General features: G+C 44.7%; 1 protein-coding gene across 1 annotated transcript in view; it reads left to right on the top strand.

Moving 5' to 3' along the window:
• The first annotated feature begins 2,251 nt into the window (after window positions 1–2,251).
• Window positions 2,252–18,477, top strand: part of CEP164 (centrosomal protein 164) — a 70,901-nt gene continuing 54,675 nt past the window's right edge. The window contains exons 1-3 of the mRNA XM_060017886.1: window positions 2,252–2,343; window positions 9,353–9,455; window positions 12,439–12,550. Coding sequence (XP_059873869.1) covers window positions 9,374–9,455; window positions 12,439–12,550 — 194 coding nt within the window. The 5' untranslated portion in view covers window positions 2,252–2,343; window positions 9,353–9,373. The remainder of the gene's footprint in view (window positions 2,344–9,352; window positions 9,456–12,438; window positions 12,551–18,477) is intronic.

Genomic DNA, 18,477 nt, shown 5'->3' with positions numbered 1-18,477 from the left:
TGTGGCACGTGGGCTCAGTAGTTGTGGTGCACGGGCTTAGTTGCTCCGTGGCATGTGGGATCTTCCCGGACCAGGGCTCAAATCCGTGTCCCCTGCATTGGCAGGCAGATTCTTAACCACTGCGCCACCAGGGATGTCCTCCCAGTTTGCAATTTTACATAAGGTGAATTGAAGGTGTAGAAAGAACATTTCACATCTTTTGAAAACAATGGTAGGATTGAGTGTTTGTCTTTCTTATTATGTGGATGGTTTTCTGTATTTTACAAGTAAACAGGATGAAAAGAGAAGAAAAAGTTATAACAGTAAAATTTCTGACCTGGGGGTAGGGCATAATTGAGACTGATTTGGTTTTTTCCTCCCCCATCTTTACAAAATCACCCCTAAATGCTCATTCCTGATGGCAAAAGATAATCTACAGTGTGTGAAATTCTCAGTTTCTCTTCCTCACTCATTGGGTATATTAACTGGCATATCAACTGGTGTGTCATTTTTGTTATTTTCCCCCCAAAGACTTGCTTTCTTAATTATGTTTGCCTAAGGGCATTTAAAAATTAGTTTGCATTTCTAAGTACAAGTCTATAGGGAAACCTGATAAAATGCAAATTGCTTATCCGTGTGGAGTAACCTCATTAATCCCAGAGTAACCCTTATTTTATTAGCTCTCCACACTAGAGAGCAAGGGACCTGAGGAACATGGCAATTAATGTCAACCAGGTTGATTGCAAGTTTTCGGACAGGGGGACAAAATCTGCAAATGGTTTTATGAACCCTGATTTTGTGCAAGGTCTGTGGTGGATGAACTGGTGAGCTCTCAGTGTCCTTCCCGCTCTGCTCCCTTGGCTCCTCTGTGAGACTTTTAAGGTGTGTGGAGAGGAAGGGGGAGCAATGATTTGTCATCTGCAGGCAGAAAAAAGGAAGTACAGGCAGAACTGCCACAGAAGAGACTTGACGTTAAACATGAGGTATACATTCTGGATGTCTGCTTTGGGATCCACGGGAACAGCAGTCTGAGTTCCTCCTCCTGGGATCAGGCCCTCAGTGGTGCTGGGACTAGTTTCAGGACTTAGCAGGAGCCAGACACGTCCCCACCATGGAGCCTGCCAGGAGCTGCTCCAGGGCTCCATCCTCCTCGCCAAACGACTAACTTTCTTCACTTTTCTGCTCCCCAGTTTTCCCATTAATTTAATAGCCAGAGCTGTCTTTGCCGCTCTTAACTTCTGGAGGTTGAGGACGTGTAAGAGAAAGGAAGATTTGCCCTCGTGCAAACAAAACTAAAGGCTTTTAAATTATATTAGTAGTAACCCTTCTGCCAGGCAGGGTTTGTGGAGGGGCTACACGCTGTCATTTTTTCCTTCTTAAATAGACTGTTGGAAAGAGTTATGACAGGGCTTCCCTGGTGGCGGCGCAGTGGTTATGAATCCGCCTGTCAATGCAGGGAGCACGGGTTCGAGCCCTCGTCCGGGAAGATCCCACACGCCGCAGAGCAACTAAGCCCGTGCGCCACAACTACCGAGCCTACGCTCTAGAGCCTGAGAGCCACAACTACTGAAGCCTGCGCGCCTAGAGCCCGTGCTCCACAACGAGAGAAGCCACCGCAATGAGAAGCCCGCGCACAGCAAAAAAGAGTGGCCTCCCGCGCTCAGCAACTAGAGAAAGCCCGCGTGCAGCTGCGAAGAACCAGTGCAGCCCAAAATTGAATAAATAAATAAATTAAAAAAGAAATAGTTATGACAGATATTATTATACCCTTCTTGCCTGAGCCCTGCCCTCCGGTAAAAAAGATGGACAGTGGTCTCTTAACTCCTAAGCGGGTACTAACTGATTTAGTCATAGTAAATGGGAGTCTTTTGTTTATTAAAGCCTCGGTGGGTTGATTATTGAGCATCAGTGTATTATTCACCTGATGTTAATCACGCTACTAAAAACGATGACCAAAAGATTGCCTTAGGTAAGTCACGTTACTGTCGATACTCTGAATGATCCTTTCCCGCCCGGGAAGAAATTCCCCTCATAGCTAAATTCTCTCTCTCTTTTAACCCCTTGCGGAGCCCCATCAACTATACTGGACTACCTCTCCCATCATGCAATGGGAAACGTACACATCGTCTCCGTGATCCGACGGGAACTTTAACCAATCCGATGACAGGGCTCTCATTCGGCGACCTTTTGACTCTGAGTAGAGGCGGGACTCTCAGTTGCTAGGTTCTTACCTTTTCCGGAAGTGGTTATTGGCCGCTGCAGGGCAACACCCCGGCGTCCCTGGAAGCTGGGAGCCCGGGTGGTGCTGCGGTATCTGCGCAGAGCCGGGAGCTAGCGCCCCGGGCCTCCCGGGGTGGGGGACAGGTGAGAACCCCCTGGAGGGAGAGTTGGGTGGCTAGGAAGGGAGGGAAGCGGGAAAGTCGAGGCACGCTCGTGTGCCACCGAGCGGGATGTGCATGAGTGTGGGCGGGAACTGAAGGAAGAAGTGAAGATGGAGCGGCCAGATCAGTGCGCCTCTATCCAAAATCTGAGTGGCGGAAGGGCCTGGGCTGGAGTGCTGGCGGGGCAGTGAGAGCGGGCACTGGGCCACGAGTGTGAGCTGGCAGGGGCGCTCGTTTATTTGTCCTGTTCGGATTTAGTGTGTAAGGCTGGTCTTCTGAACCCTGCTTGAACATTTCTCTCGTGGGGAAGCTTCTTCCCCCCGTGTTCGAGTCGGGGCTGGCCCAACCTTTTGCTGTCTTATAGCCAGCTGGGGAAGTTAGTAAGTTTTTTGTTTTCATTTTTTCCTTTCCTTGCATTGATTCAAAAATCTACCTTCTCCTTGTGGAACCGCGCTCCTCACTTGCCTTCCACGACTCCTCTCTCTCTGGGGTTTCCTAACCCAGCCCCCTTCATCAGCCTTTGCAAACCCTTACTTTCTGTTCACTACACTCCATCTCTGAGCGGCTTCACCCAGAGTTTCAGTTACCATCTATTTAACGGTTACTCCCCAAACTGTGGCTCCCGCCAGACCTCTTTTCTTGAGTCTTGAGCTCCGACTTGCTTACTGATCATCCCAACTGAATGTCGCCCCATCCTTCCCGGTCCCCCAGATCTGTTCCTCCTTTGTAGTTTCTGTCTCAGTGAAGGACTTCACCCATTCACTCAGTCAGCCATGTCTGCACTTGGAATTCATTCATCTATTATAATATATGCAGCAACGTTTGTTGGCCATATCTAGGCAGTATGCTAGGTGGGGCTATCGGGCAAGGCATAGAAGTGAACTGATAATCACAATATACTGCTTTAAGTGCTCTGATTGTTCTCCTGCCTCTCCCTTACTTGCTGCAGACATCAAGTACTGTTCTTTTGCCTCATAATACACCTGGAATCTGGCCCTTCCTTTCCATTCTCACAGCCACTGACTTAGTTCATAATTTCTTGCTTTTTTTTTTTTTTTGGCCACCATGGGGATCTTAGTTCCCCAACCGGGGATCGAACCAGTGCCCACTTCATTGGAAGCACAGAGTCTTAACCACTGGACCGCCAGGGAAGTCCCTAGTTCATAATTTCTTGCCAGTGTTTTCAGGATACCTTTCTAACTGGTCCCTCCGTGTCTTTTCTTGCCCGCCTCCAATTAGTTCTTACACAGCTGTCAGAATCATCTTTCTAAACTACAGATCTGATCAGGCCAGTCTCCTTTGTGAAGTCTTGTGATGGTTGCTCATCATGTCAGGATACAGCCTCAGTCCTCCCAAGCCTTTTATTATGTGCTCCTTGCCTTCCATTGTAGATCTCTCTCTTGCCATTGTCCCTTGTGCGCTGGTCACGTCAGAGTGGTTAAGAGCTCAGGGCTTTGGAATCAGATAGATGTGGGTGCATGCATGTTCTGCTGTGCCATTTACTAGCTGTGAAACCTTGGGCAAGTTTAAAAAACTTTTTGAAACTTGCTGAGCCTCAGTTTTCTCTTTTGAAAAATGGGGATCATAATTTCTACTTAGCAGAGAGGATGAGGTGTGATGATGTATATATAGCATTAGTACAGTTCTTGGAACATAGGAAGTGTTCAGTGAATATAAGCTTTTGTTGTCATCATTAATTCTCTGCACCTACCGTATACTCTCTTCTGCCTCTTTGCCTTTGTGTAAGCTGTGTCTTCTGCCTTAAATAACCTCACTCCCTTATCCTGGTGAACTCCTGCTTATCCTTCAAGAGCCATCTCCATGGTCCTCTACTCTGCAGTGCTTTTCCTGATCTTCCAAAGTAGGGTTAATTGCCCTTCCTTTGTGTCCTGTCGTATTTTCTGATACTTCCCTTAATGCACTTAACACACTGTATAATCATGTATTTACATATTTGGCTTCACAACTAGGTTGAGCTGGAGCGTTACCAGGTTTGTGGCTGTGACAGCATAGTGCCTGACCCATGGTAGGTGTTCAGTAAATGGTTATTGGATGTCTGAATGGCCTTAACTTATATTCCCTGGTACTAGCTTTGTCCTCTAGAACAATGTAGACTAAGCCCTTTCAATAAGTGAATGGTAATAATAACAACTAACATTTATTGAGGTCTTACTGTGTTTTGAGTATTTTACATGTATTGAGGCATTTAATCCTCACAACCCTTTTAGATAGACATTGTTATTATCCCCATTTTATAGATGAGGAAACTGAGGCAACTTGCCCAGCTGGTAAGTGGCAGAGCTGGGATTCAAAGCCAAGAGTGTTCCCAAACCTGTGCTCATTACCACTGCATAATCAACTCTAATGTCTTCCACATTCTCCTCAGTGCCTTCTCCAGTAAATCTTTTCTTTTCTGGTGGTGAACTTTCTTTATAATTGTTCAAGCAGGGTGGAAGAAATAAATATGCAGGGAACCCTAAGTGTGCATATACGTGTGTATGCTCTGTGAGTACGCAGGTGTGCAAAACTTTTTGGCTGTGCCTGTCAAATTAGACCACATTCACAGTAAGGTAACCATAATGTCGAGAGACTGGGAACCAGTGGCATGTATTGAAGGGAAGGGAGCTGGGAAAACCTGGCTTGGAGTAGTGGTGCCTTGGGTGCCCTTTGTGGGTCCAGAGGGTGGAATAGGGCAAATGGGAGGAAGTTTCTTAGACATAGATTTTTGGCTTACTAAGAGAAAGACCTTTTCATAGTTAAGGATGATCTAACTGTGGAGTTGGCAGTAACATCAGTAATATTGCTAAATTTATTTAACATGTTTTGTGTACCAGGGACTGTGCTAGGCCCTGTACAGGTATATATTATCTCATTTCACCTTCAGACAACCTTTTGATGTAGATTATCGTGATTGTTTGAATTAAGCGCATGAGGTTATTGAGACTTGGAGAGGTGAAGTACCTTGCCTAAGTTCACACAGCTGGTAAGTGAGAAAGATGGGATTTAATTCAGGTGTTTCTGGCCCCCAAACTGGTGCTTCAGCCACTATGCTGTCTGGCACTTAAAGCATAGAGAGGAAAAATTTGGCAAGGGAAGGGCAGTTGGACCAGAGCTCTTATGGGCTTTTTTTGCTTTTGAGATTCTTTGGCTGTATATTAGTGGTTTAGAGCAGTGACCAAGCTCCTACGTTTACTTAGCTTATTTTAGGCTTGGTTGGTAAATGCAGAAGGAGGCAGAGGCATGACCCTCAGAAGCCTGTGGCTTAACAGGAGAGGTGGAACGCATTCTCATAAAAAAGGTAATACTGAGAAAAATATGCCTATGAACAAAGGAAAACTGTGTCCTTTGTACCGAGGTAGTTATAAGTAGACAGGAGAGGCCGAGGTTGGCCAGGGAGGGCTTCCTGGAGAAGGTGTATGAGACTCTCCTTTTTTGCTAGATTCTGGGATTGGCAGGAGATGGATGAGGACAGTTGGGTGGTCCTTCCCCACAACTCCGTGGCTCACAGTGAGGGTCAGGCCTGGCGGCAAGCACATCTCCTCAGGTTTCATCTGATCTATCGGTAAGTGCTGCATGGAGTACCACGTTGACGGTTCTGAAGCCATGTCTAGGGTGCCAAGATTGACAGTGATGTCCTTCACGGTCTCAGGCTTAGAGGAAAATGTTAGGACGTGTGCCGTGTGTTTCCTGAAGCTGATCTCAGGGCTGCTTTCTTAGATGTCTCATCTTACCCCCGCTCACCCAGGTTATCATCACCTCTCATCTAGATTGGCTCGTGGTTTCCTACCTAATCTCTCTGCAGCCACTCTGATTTTCTTCTTTTCCAATCTGGCCTCCATTCCTGTCTGTATTTCCAGTGGCTGCCTGAGTAATCTTTTCAAAATATGTATCTGGAAAAACCCTTTCCTGATTTCCAGCTCTCTTATTACAAAAGCCAAGTTCTCCACATGGCCCGACTTCCACCCACCTGCCCAGCATCATCTCCGACTATGCTTCTTCTTGCTTAGTGTTCTTAGCTGTTGAAGGGCCTTTGCACGTGCTGCTGCTTTTGTTAGAACATCTTTTCCTCCTCTTTTTGCCTGGTGAATACCTCCTCATTCTTCACTTCTCGGCACAGGCTTCATCCAAGTCAGGCTCTTTTCCTTCGGAGCTCTTACCTCATTTAAAATTATACACTTATCTGTGACTGATTGGTTTGTCTCCCTCCCTCACTAGACTAGCCCCTGGGGAGTAGCAGCTGAATCTGTTTTTAATCACCATTGCATCTCTAGCGCCCAGCAGCAAATAAATACTTCTCGAATGAGTAAATGATCTCTAGTAGCCATTGAACAAATGTGGTTTCTCTTCCACCACCTTCCTTATTCCTGCAATTCCTGCCCTTTTGGCCCTGTCCTTGCCTATATCTTTCCTGAAGCCAGGCAAGGAAAGAAGGTAGACTATAGCCCACCCGTATTTTAATTTTTTTCTGGCAGAAGGTTTGTTTGACATTTGAGTAATCCAGGAATTTAGACTTTTCCACATTCTTCCTGACCTTTAAATAGTTAAACATAGACGGTTTAGTAAATGGCTAATTAGGCATTTTGCCGGGAGGACAGAGATTTTACCTGCCCCCTGCTTTCTGGAGATGGGATGTATCTAGGGATAGGTAACATTTTTCAAATGCAGAATTTCTCGAATTCTCTGAGATGGTTGGTACAATGCCTTGTATAGGTCACTGCCTGTTGAATTGAATAACGTACAGCCTGATGTTCAGGCCATTGCGCTTCCTACCTCCCCAGAGATCCCCTCCCTTTTTCTTTCCCTCTCCTCCCTAGCTCAAAGGATGAAAGATTCCGAGGGCTCCTTAAACCTCCAGGCCGTGGCCACATCTCCTGCGCTGGTTCTTGGTCCTTTTCTGCTTCGCTTTCTCCGCGTCTGGCCCTAGTCATCTCTGACTGTATGTGTGGAGGCTCAAGCATTATGTCCGCAGGTGTTATAGGTTCTCAGGGGAGGAAGAAGATTCCCACTTAGGCTTAAGTACTGCAGGGAAGAATGCTTCTTTAGCCTTTCTTCCTGAGGCACAAAGGCGCTGCTTGGAGGTGTCGTGGTGAGCCAGCCAAAGGTGAGCACAGCCAAAGGTGAGAGGGTGCAGAGCCTGGCTCCCTTGGGTCCAGTGACTGAGAAAGGGAACCATCTTTTGTGAGCCCTAAGGCAAGACACCTCCCTTGCTCATCTGTCAGCTGCCAGAGTGCAGACAGGGCCACGGGAATGGTCCCTCAGAGATCCTTTGCGTTTATCAGGGGCCCCTCTCCAGGGATCTTGGAACAGATTCAGAGTCACCAGATCTTGCCGTTTTCTGAGCACTCATTACAGGCTGCATCCCAACCTTCTTTTTGACGATGAGGTCTTTTTTTTTTTTTGCCTTGCCCCAAGGCACGTGGGATCTTAGTTCCCGGACCAGGGATCGAACCCGTGCCCCCTGTATTGGAAGTGTGGAGTCTTAACCACTGGACCGCCAGGGAAGTCCTGATGATGAGGTCTTTCTGCTCACTTCCTCTGCTATGAGGGCTGTGTCCTGCTCGCTGCCCCAGGTGGAACTGTGACAGTGTCTGAAGAGGTGGCTACAGGAGAGGTCAGGACCTGCTCCTCCAGGCTCCCTTCGGTCATACCAGTGTGGCTGCCACCGCCCGGTTAGGGAGGCATTCTGAAGGGCTGTCCGTGGCAGCCACTTTACAGGGTGACTTGTCCCTGTGTCATCGGGCTTCAGCGTGGGAGCTGCTATAGGGGAGGGGTGCTGTGACCTGGGGTCCTGAGGTCGTAGGAGTAGGGATGCGAAGGAAGGAGCAATTCTAGAACCGCGCCAGCTTGTCAGTTGAAGAAGGTGGCACCGCCCCGTCCCTGGAGCTAGGAATCTTGGATTCAGGTTGGATTCCTTTCCAGTCTTCCGCCCCCCCTCCCCCCATTCCTGGTCCTATTAAACCTAACATCACAGCATCCCTTGTGTCTGTCCCTTCTTCTCCATTCCCACTGCTTCTGCCCTAGTTTAAGCCCTCATCATCTTTCCCGGGGACTGTAGCCTCCTCAGTGGTTTTCCTGATGCCAGTCTCTCATTTCTCCAATCCGGCCAGGCCACTCCTGCCAAAGTTCTCATCCTAAAAAAAGGCCACTCTGTGTCACTTTCTTCCACCAAAGCCCGCAGTGGCTCCTCTCTGCTGCAGGGCAGAGTTGAGGCCCTTCAGCAGCATCCACTGAGATCACCATGACCAGACCCAGGCCTGGCTTCCACCCCGGCCCCTGCCATGCGCGCTGGCATCGGCTCCCCAGACCACCTTGCCTGACCTGCTGTTCCCTCTGCCTGGGATTCCTCTCTCCGCTGTCAGAATTCTTGTCAGCCGTCGGTACCCAGCTCCTTGACAAAGCCTTCCTTCATCCCCGCAGTGGGAGTATGTTACTTCTGTGTTAGTACTCCCAGAGCAGGATGTGTTTTTCCCTTCTGCCTTCTACTACTGTTGAAGCTGTGTACGCTGCTAGACTGTAAGCTCCCTGAGGGCATTGTTCAAGGTAAACAGGGACATGCAAACAGGGCTATGTGTTGGGACAGCATGACTGCACCTGGGGTACATTGGTATATGGGTATGTGTGTGCTGCTAGTTACTGTGGTGTCTCACTAGGGTTTTCTAGCAGGGGTCCTAGACTGTTAGTTCTTACTCCTGTTGGGGGGGGTGGGTAGAGTATTAAGTCAAACCCTTGAGACATTTGGGATTCCAGGTCGTTTATGGTCCACAAGAGTATTCAGCAGGGCTTTGGGGGGAGATGTGTCTAAGAACTTTCCAGGGTGCAGAGGCTATAAGGCCTGAGTTCTGAGCCATTGGTCCCACCCTCCGCTCTCCCTGGCTCAGTTGGCCTGCAGGGGCTGGTCTGGCCCAGGTGCTCCATGACCCAGCCTCACCTTTTCCCCTTCTAAGCTGGGGCACTGATTTTCTCTTTGGGTGGGTGGGGTCTCTGGGATCTAGGTGTTCGAGCCCAAACCAGTCATGGCCGGAAGACCCATCCGCATAGGAGACCAGCTGGTTCTGGAGGAAGATTATGATGAGACCTACATGCCCAGTGAGCAAGGTAAGAGGCCTGGGTGTATTTGTAATAGTTCTTTGAGGGCAGTTTTCATGGTTTATTTTTGTTCTTCTGATGCAAAGTATGGTACATGCACAGGGTTGCTCAGTGTATTTGGGTTAGATCAGGGGTTGGCAAACTGTAGCCCACGGGCCTAACTTGGCCTGTTGCTTGCTTTTGTAGCTGAAGTTTTATTAGATAACAGCCATGCTTATTTATGTCTTGTTTATGGCTTCTTTCATGCTATAGGAGCAGTAGTATTGAGTAGTTGTGACAGAGACCATACAACCCACAAAACCTAAAATATTTACTGTCTGGCCCTTTACAGAAAAAGTTTGGTGACCTTGGGTCAGATCAATGATTAACTTTAAATGAAAATATAGTGGAGGATATCATGAAATACAGTATATCCTGAGGCCAGGGGAAACCCAATTTCTTAAGAACAAACTAAAGCTGTGTGTTTTTTTTTTAAAAAATAATAACATTATTAATAACAATAGTAACAAAATTTATTGAGTGCTACTGTGTGCCAGTCTCTCTACTAAGAACTTTTCATGTGTTTCCTTTTCAACCCTCACAGCAACTCTGTGAGTTAGATACTATTATTATCCCCATTTTACAGATGAGGAAACCAAGGCACAGGAAGGTTAAGTAACTTCCCTGTAGTCACACAGTTCACTAATCGGGGCAGCTAGGATCCACACCTAGGTATTCTAGCTCCAGGGCCTACGCTTTGAAGCACCATGCTATTTTGGGGCAGTGAAGATTTCTTTGAATTTCTCATGAGTTGCGGACCTGGACACACAAATTTTGCTTATAGTTCAGGTGGTTTGCAAGCCAGTTTTGGGGAAGAACTCTTGCATCTATAGGAGTCCGTGGATCCCACATTAGGATAGGATAGGATTTGTTATAACATAGGATTTTTGTTTGTTTGCCGTGTAGAAATTTTTAATCTCTGTGTTAAATTTATCAGTCTGTTCTCATATGGCCCCTGAATTTTGTATCATAGTTAGAAAAGCTTCCCTGCTCTCATGTTGTCCTCAGGTTTGTCCCCACACTGTTCGTGGCATAGCTCATCTTTCACCCACTGGTTGAGTGCCGCCTGTGTGTTTTGGGGTTTACTTTTTCTTCTGTTCCATGGGGCTGTCTGTTCAAACGCCAGAACTGTGCTCTTAACTACTGAGGCTCAGTAATAAATTCTAGTATCTAGTAAGGCTGAAATACCCTCATTCCTCTTCTTTTTTCAAAGTTTTCTTGGTTATCTTATCTGCTTTATCTCCCCATGAACTTTAGAAACACCCTGTCTTTTTCTGGGGAGGGCTGTGTATTGGGGAACTGTTGGTATTTTAGAGAAAATTGTGTTAAATTTATGAATGAGCCTGGGGAGGATTGACATCTCTATGCAGTTAAGTTATGCATCCAGGTCAACCTGGAGGTTCCTATCAAAGAACATCTATTCCTTTCCGTTTGTGTCTTTTTTCTGTTCTTCAGGGGTGACTTAGAAGTTTTCTTCATTTTGGTTTTGCACATTTCTTGCTCAGTTTATTTCTTAAAGATTTTATTCTTTTTGGTTTGCTATTATAAACGGGGTCTAACTTTTTCTAAGGCTGTTTATAAAAAACTCTCTTCTGCTCAGTCATGTGCAGACGTCCTAAGCTCGAGCCCCCATTTTCTCTTCCTGGACTTGCAGCAGCTTCCTAATCAGCCTCCTGCTTCTACTCTTGCCCTTCTCCAGTCTGTGCTCCACTTAGCACCAGAGTGATCTTATAGTGTAAAGCAGATCATATCAGGGCTCTGCTTTTCATAATCTTCCGTATAATCTTCCATTATGCTCAGCATAACGCCCTTAGTGGGATGTGCAGGGCTGTGCATGACTCGGCCCCGCCACCCAGCCAGGCTCACCCAGTGCCTCTCTCTCCCTCCCTCTGCTAGGCACATGGTCTTTCTGACGGTCCCCAGACAGGCCAGGCTGCCACATGTCACAGGCCCTTTGAACCTGCTCTTCTGCCTGAGTCCTCTTTCCTCAGTGCTCTGCGTAGCTGGCTCCTTTGTTTCCTTCAGGATTTAGTTAAGTGTCCCATTCTGAGAGGTTTTCTGACCACCCTTTGTAAAAGACTGCCCCTCCACCTTGACAAACTCTGTCTCATACCTCACTCACTTCCTTCATTACATTTATCAGAAGCCTTAATTCCTTGCATATTTATCTGTTGATGTCATTACTGGCTGTTTCTTCTACCAGCATGTAAGCTCCATAAGGACAGAGGGCATTTCCCTCCTAGTCATGGCACATGGTGACTGGCACATAGGAGGCACTCAAACAATACGTGTGAAATTAAGGAACACGTTAGTCCTTGGCTAACCAAATTTCGGCCGGTCCTTTTTGCCTTTCCTAGTCCCCAGGTATGTCATCTTCCAAAGTCCTCCACTGAGATGACCCATAAAGGATATGGTAAAGGGTAGAGGTGAACAGCCAGGTGAAGAGATACATAGGGCGAGGTCCGAGAGGGTCCCAAGTGCAGGAACTTCTGTCCCAGTGGAGCTGGGATGTGCCACCCTCCTTGCACACGGAAGTGCCGGAAGCTCTCTGAACCCCAGAGTTTAGGGATTTTTATGGAGGCTTCGTCGTGCACGTATGATCACTTATTAACTCATTTTCCAGCCCCTCTCCAGAGAATGAGGGGAGAGGCTGAAAGTTCCAAGCTTCTAATCATGGCTTGGTCTTTCTGGTGGCCAGGCCCCATCCAGGAGCCCACCCAGAGTCGCCTCATGGAGACAGAAGACTCTCCTGTCACTCAGGAAATTCCAAGGGCTTTAGGAACTCTGTGTCAGGAACTGGGACCAAAGACCAAACATTAATAGGAACGGGGGCAGAGACCAATATATAGCTCTCTTATTATCTCCCAAGACTGACTGATTCTTCCTTCTTTGTATCCACCCTCCTCCCACCCCCACCTCTCTTACCTTCCCACCCTCCTACCCCTCCTTGCAGAAATTCTTGAATTTGCCAAAGAGATTGGTATTGATCCCATAGAAGAACCAGAGCTGATGTGGCTGGCACGGGAGGGCATTGTGGCCCCACTGCCTGGGGAGTGGAAACCATGGTGAGTCAGCACGGGCGCCGCCTTCTGGCTTGGCCTTTGAGGCGGAGGGGGGCTGACACTGGAGATCAGCTTTAACCGGCCACCTTTCGAAGCCTGTCCTCCAATGGGCCGTCCCTCTGCTGGGCCGCCTGATGCTTTGGGCCTGAGCCCAGGCCGCTGTGATGGTCCCTGGAGGGGCTCAGCAGGGATACCCAGGGTCCCAGGCTCTAAGCTGCCGCCCTGCGTCAGCATCCGTTTTGGACACACGGAGGAGGTGTCATTGTTATCCTTTGCAGACTGAGATGGAGAGTGACAATACTGGGGCCTCCTCAGTGTGTCCAGAGTGGACGCTGGTGCTGGAGAGGTTTGAGTGAGGCTACACAGACTGGCAGCGGCTTCCGTCTCCTTTGACAGCCCAGCCCTGAATTTGTGTGACTTGTGCACGAATGGGTTCCTATTTCCAGTTTCAGTTGGCACTCTGAACTGTGAGAGCAGACCCTCGCTCAGCTTATCTCAGGGGATCAGAGGTTGATGGTGAGGAAACAGACTGGCCGAGGCGGGGCGGCCACCGCCTTCCCCCTGATCCTCCCCATGCCAGGACTCCCACTACTGGGGGCACTGCTCTGTCCTTACCACCTGCACGGAGCTCTCTCCAGGTGGCCTTCTTATGGTCGGTGCCCCGAGTTTACTTCCTACCGTAGCGTGGGATTTCCTGTTTCTCCCAAACTAGCCCCCAGATATCTTGGGGTGGGGGGGTCGTCTTTTCTGCTGGGATTGTGCAATTTTGTGTACAAGTTATAATTATCCTGTTCTTCCCTGAACCACTTAATGCGTTGGCCATACCTCAAGATGACTGCAGTCGTAGCTTTACTTATCCCCGCCGCAGGGTCCTAATCCTTCCAGCTTCTCCTCGCATGACGGGCTCCCTGTTCTCTGGATCTTTTTAGCCGCCTTTCCTTGGACCTTCTCCAGGTCATGACATCTTTCTTCTACTAAAGCCATCAGCACTGCACCCAGTATTGCAGGTGCTGAGGACTCCCGGTTGTGTTTATAGGAAAAGTTTGTAGGATAGTGGTTTCTGTTTGGTTTCCAACATCCACCCTGATAGCCACATTTGCCTTATCATTAATCTCTTTATTCTTTTTTCTTTATGTTTTTTAAATCTGTATATATCTGTGCTGTTCTGCTTTTGGATACATTTTCTAATTAAAAACCACATGAGAAATGTAATCAGAATAATACCTTAATGTGCACATAATAAATAAATGGCTGCAGTGATGTAAAAAGGAAAAAGGGTGATGGAAGGAAGGAACTGTCATCGTCTGTGGCCCAGCTGTGGGCCAGGGTCATGCCAGCGGCCCTCAGGTACCTGCTGGTGGTAGTTAACACTACCTCATCCGGTAAGGAGAGCATGAACTATTTCTCACTTTTTAAAGTAAGTCATTGAAAGTTATGTATATGTGTCTTCTTTCATCCTTACTCCCAGTCCCATGAGTAATTGCTGTTAGTTGGGGAATTCCTTCGAAGTCTGGATTCTCTCTTCTCTTCCTTTAATATGTTTGTCTACCTTTACACCAATACTGTACTGTCTTTTTTTCTTTTTTGCAGGTAGAAAAAAATCACAAATTTATTACATACATACATAGACATATATAAAAATACAGGCAGATACAAACAGAGATCTTACAGCTTTGCTTCTAAATTTTAGCCATGAGACAGGAATGATAATGCAAAACTCACTAGTTTATAAAGAACAGTTGGATACAAATTGTGTTTCTGGTGAATGGTATTAGTTAAGGTGAATTGCTCAGATGGCTTAAACTTTTTACTAATATCTGCGTAAGAGATTTTAAGGTTTTTCATAGGCCAAGTTTTTAAAATACGCTTTCCTTTTTTTTTCCTACTTCTTTTTTTTTGTCTTTATACTTTTAATTGGTATTTTTTGAGTAACATAATTTAAGTTTTAATGATGTCCAGTTTCTCGACTTTTCAAATATGATTAATGCTTTGTGTCCTGTTTAAGAAATGTTTGCCTATTCCAAAGTCATGAAGATATTCTGTGTCTCGTTTTTTTTTTCCCCCACAACTCACATACACACACTGTATTTTATTTTTACAAGAGATAAATAAACTGACACCAAGCATTGTAAATGGATGACCACAACAAAAGCAACAATGATTGCAATTACCAAACACGAAACACACTCATACTATGCCATAATATTGACATTCAGTCCAGTAATCCTCCACTGTAACAGCTCCTTTACTTTGCAGTGAAAATTGATTTGTATATTTTTTGCCTCTCAGTCCTTGTGGGATTTTGTTTTTTTATTCAAACAGAAAGTCACAAAAATTATAATCATCCTCATCAGTTCACTCAGTCCCATGTAATTAATTTTTTTTTTCATCTTGATCTTTTGTTAGCACTTTTATGAATTCATCAGTTGTCCATTAGAGTTCTGAAAATGCTTACTCATTCAGTTCAGCAGTATAGTCACTTACCAGAAACCTGTACTTGTCAGAGTCTTTTCCATGAATTCCTTGAAGATGAAACCCTTTTATAGGAACATTGTTGCGAAAGCATCAGAGTACACCCAGAACTGTCTGTAAATGACAAAAGACTTAAAAATGACCACGGTTAAAGATTTGATGAAAGTTCATAATAATGCAGTTGACAAGGAAATTTAGTTACTTCTGAGATATACATTTTAAAGTAATAACTAGAATTATGACTTATAACATTATACCAGAACATATAAGATTTTTAGAAATTTCATGTAATGTCTGAAACATTTATATTAACGTATTTCCATACAGATAACCCAAAGAAAGTTTAGTTTTAGTTGTTTTTTTGTTTGTTTGTTTTTTTATACTGCTGGTTCTTATTAGTCATCAGTTTTATACACATCAGTGTATACGTGTCAATCCCAATTGCCCAATTCATTACACCACCATCCCCACCCCACCGTGGTTTTCCCCCCTTGGTGTCCATATGTTTGTTCTCTACATCTGTGTCTCAACTTCTGCCCTGCAAACTGGTTCATCTGTACCATTTTTCTAGGTTCCACATACATGCGTTAATATACGATATTTGTTTTTCTCTTTCTGACTTACTTCACTCTGTATGACAGTCTCTAGATCCATCCACATCTTGATAAATGACTCAATTTCGTTCCTTTTTATGGCTGAGTAATATTCCATTGTATATATGTACCACAACTTCTTTATCCATTCGTCTGTCGATGGGCATTTAGGTTGCTTCCATGACCTGGCTATTGTAAACAGTGCTGCAATGAATATTGGGGTGCATGTGCCTTTTTGAATTATGGTTTTCTCTGGGTATATGCCCAGTAGTGGGATTGCTGGGTCATATGGTAATTCTATTTTTAGTTTTTTAAGGAACCTCCGTACTGTTCTCCATAGTGGCTGTATCCATTTACATTCCCACCAGCAGTGCAGGAGGGTTCCCTTTTCTCCACACCCTCTCCAGCACTTGTTTGTAGATTTTTCTGCTGACACCCATTCTAACTGGTGTGAGGTGATACCTCATTGTAGTTTTGATTTGCATTTCTCTAATAATTAGTGATGTTGAGCAGCTTTTCATGTGCTTCTTGGCCATCTGTATGTCTCCTTTGGAGAAATGTCTATTTAGGTCTTCTGCCCAGTTTTGGATTGGGTTGTTTGTTTCTTTAATATTGAGCTGCATGAACTGTTTATATATTTTGGAGTTTAATCCTTTGTCTGTTGATTTGTTTGCAAATATTTTCTCCCATTCTGAGGGTTGTCTTTTCATCTTGTTTATGGTTTCCTTTGCTGTGCAAAAGCTTTAGAGTTTCATTAGATCCCATTTGTTTATTTTTGTTTTTATTTCCATTACTCTAGGAAGTGGATCAAAAAAGATCTTGCTGTGATTTATGTCAGAGTGTTTTTCCTATGTTTTCATCTAAGAGTTTTATAGTGTCCGGTCGTACATTTAGGTCTCGAATCCATTTTGAGTTTATTTTTCTGTATGGTGTTAGGGAGTGTTCTAATTTCATTCTTTTACATGTAGCTGTCCAGTTTTCTCAGCACCACTTATTGAAGAGACTGTCTTTTCTCCATTGTATATCTTTGCCTCCTTTGTCAGAGATTAGTTGACCATAGGTGCGTGGGTTTATCTCTGGGCTTTCTATCCTGTTCCATTGATCTGTGTTTCTGTTTTTGTGCCAGTACCACATTGTCTTGATTACTGTAGCTTTGTACTATAGTCTGAAGTCAGGGAGTCTGATTCCTCCAGCTCCGTTTTTTCCCTCAAGACTGCTTTGGCTATTCGGGGTCTTTTGTGTCTCCATACAAATTTTGAGATGATTTGTTTTAGTTCCTTAAAAAATGCCATTGGTAATTTGATAGGGATTGCATTGAATCTGTAGATTGCTTTGGGTAGTAGAGTCATTTTCACAATATTGATTCTTCCAATCCAAGAACATGGTATATCTTTCCATCTTTTGGTATCATCTTTAATTTCTTTCATCAGTGTCTTATAGTTTTCTGCATACAGGTCTTTTGTTTCCCTAGGTAGGTTTATTCCTAGGTATTTTATTCTTTTTGTTGCAATGGTAAATGGGAGTGTTTCCATAATTTATTTTTCAGGTTTTTCATTAGTGTATAGGAATGCAAGAGGTTTCTGTGCCTTAATTTTGTATCTTGCAACTTTACCAAATCCATTGATTAGCTCTAGAGTTTTCTGTTGGCACTTTTAGGATTCTCTATGTATAGTATCATGTCATCTGCAAACACTGACAGTTTTACTTCTTCTTTTCCAGTCTGTATTCCTTTTATTTCTTTTTCTTCTCTGATTGCAGTGGCTAGGACTTCCAAAACTATGTTGAATAATAGTGGTGAGAGTGGATATCCTTGTCTTGTTCTTCATCTTAGAGGAAATGCTTTCAGTTTTTTCCCATTGAGAATGTTTGCTGTGGGTTTGTCGTATATGGCCTTTATTATGTTGAGGTAGGTTCCCTCTATGCCCACTTTCTGGAGAGTTTTTTTTTATCATAAATGGGTGTTGAATTTTGTCAAAAGCTTTTTCTGCATCTATTGAGATGATCATATGGTTTTTCTTCTTCAGTTTGTTAATATGGTGTATCACATTGATTGATTTGCGTATATTGAAGAATCCTTGCATCCCTGGGATAAATCCCAGTTGATCATGGTGTATGATCCTTTTAATGTGTTGTTGGATTCTGTTTGCTAGTATTTTGTTGAGGATTTTTGCATCTATATTCATCAGTGATATTGGTCTGTAACTTTCTTTTTCTGTAGTAGCTTTGTCTGGTTTTGGTATCAGGGTGATGGTGGCCTCATAGAATGAGTTTGGGAGTGTTCCTTCCTCTGCAATTTTTTGGAAGAGTTTGAGAAGGATGGATGTTAGCTCTTCTCTGAATGTTTGATAGAATTAACCTGTGAAGCCATCTGGTCCTGGGCTTTTGTTTGTTGGAAGATTTTCAGTCACCGTTTCAATTTCAGTGCTTGTGATTGGTCTGTTCATAATTTCTATTTCTTCCTGGTTCAGTCTTGGAAGGTTATACCTTTCTAAGAATTTGTCCATTTCTTCCAGGTTGTCCATTTTATTGGCATAGAGTTGCTTGTAGTAATCTCTCATGATCTTTTGTATTTCTGCAGTGTCAGTTTTACTTCTCCTTTTTCATTTCTAATTTTATTGATTTGAGTCCTCTCCCTCTTTTTCTTGATCAGTCTGGCTAATGGTTTGTCAATTTTGTTTATCTTCTCAAAGAACCAGCTTTTAGTTTTATTGATCTTTGCTATTGTTTTCTTTGTTTCTATTTCATTTATTTCTGCTCTATCTTGATGATTTCTTTCCTTCTGCTAACTTTGGGTTTTGTTTGTTCTTCTTTCTCTAGTTCCTTTAGGTGTAAAGTTAGATTGTTTACTTGAGATTTTTCTTGTTT

The sequence above is a fragment of the Delphinus delphis genome, chromosome 8 (assembly GCF_949987515.2).
Source record: "Delphinus delphis chromosome 8, mDelDel1.2, whole genome shotgun sequence".
NCBI lineage: Eukaryota > Metazoa > Chordata > Mammalia > Artiodactyla > Delphinidae > Delphinus > Delphinus delphis.
This window is presented reverse-complemented; position numbering and strand designations above follow the sequence as displayed.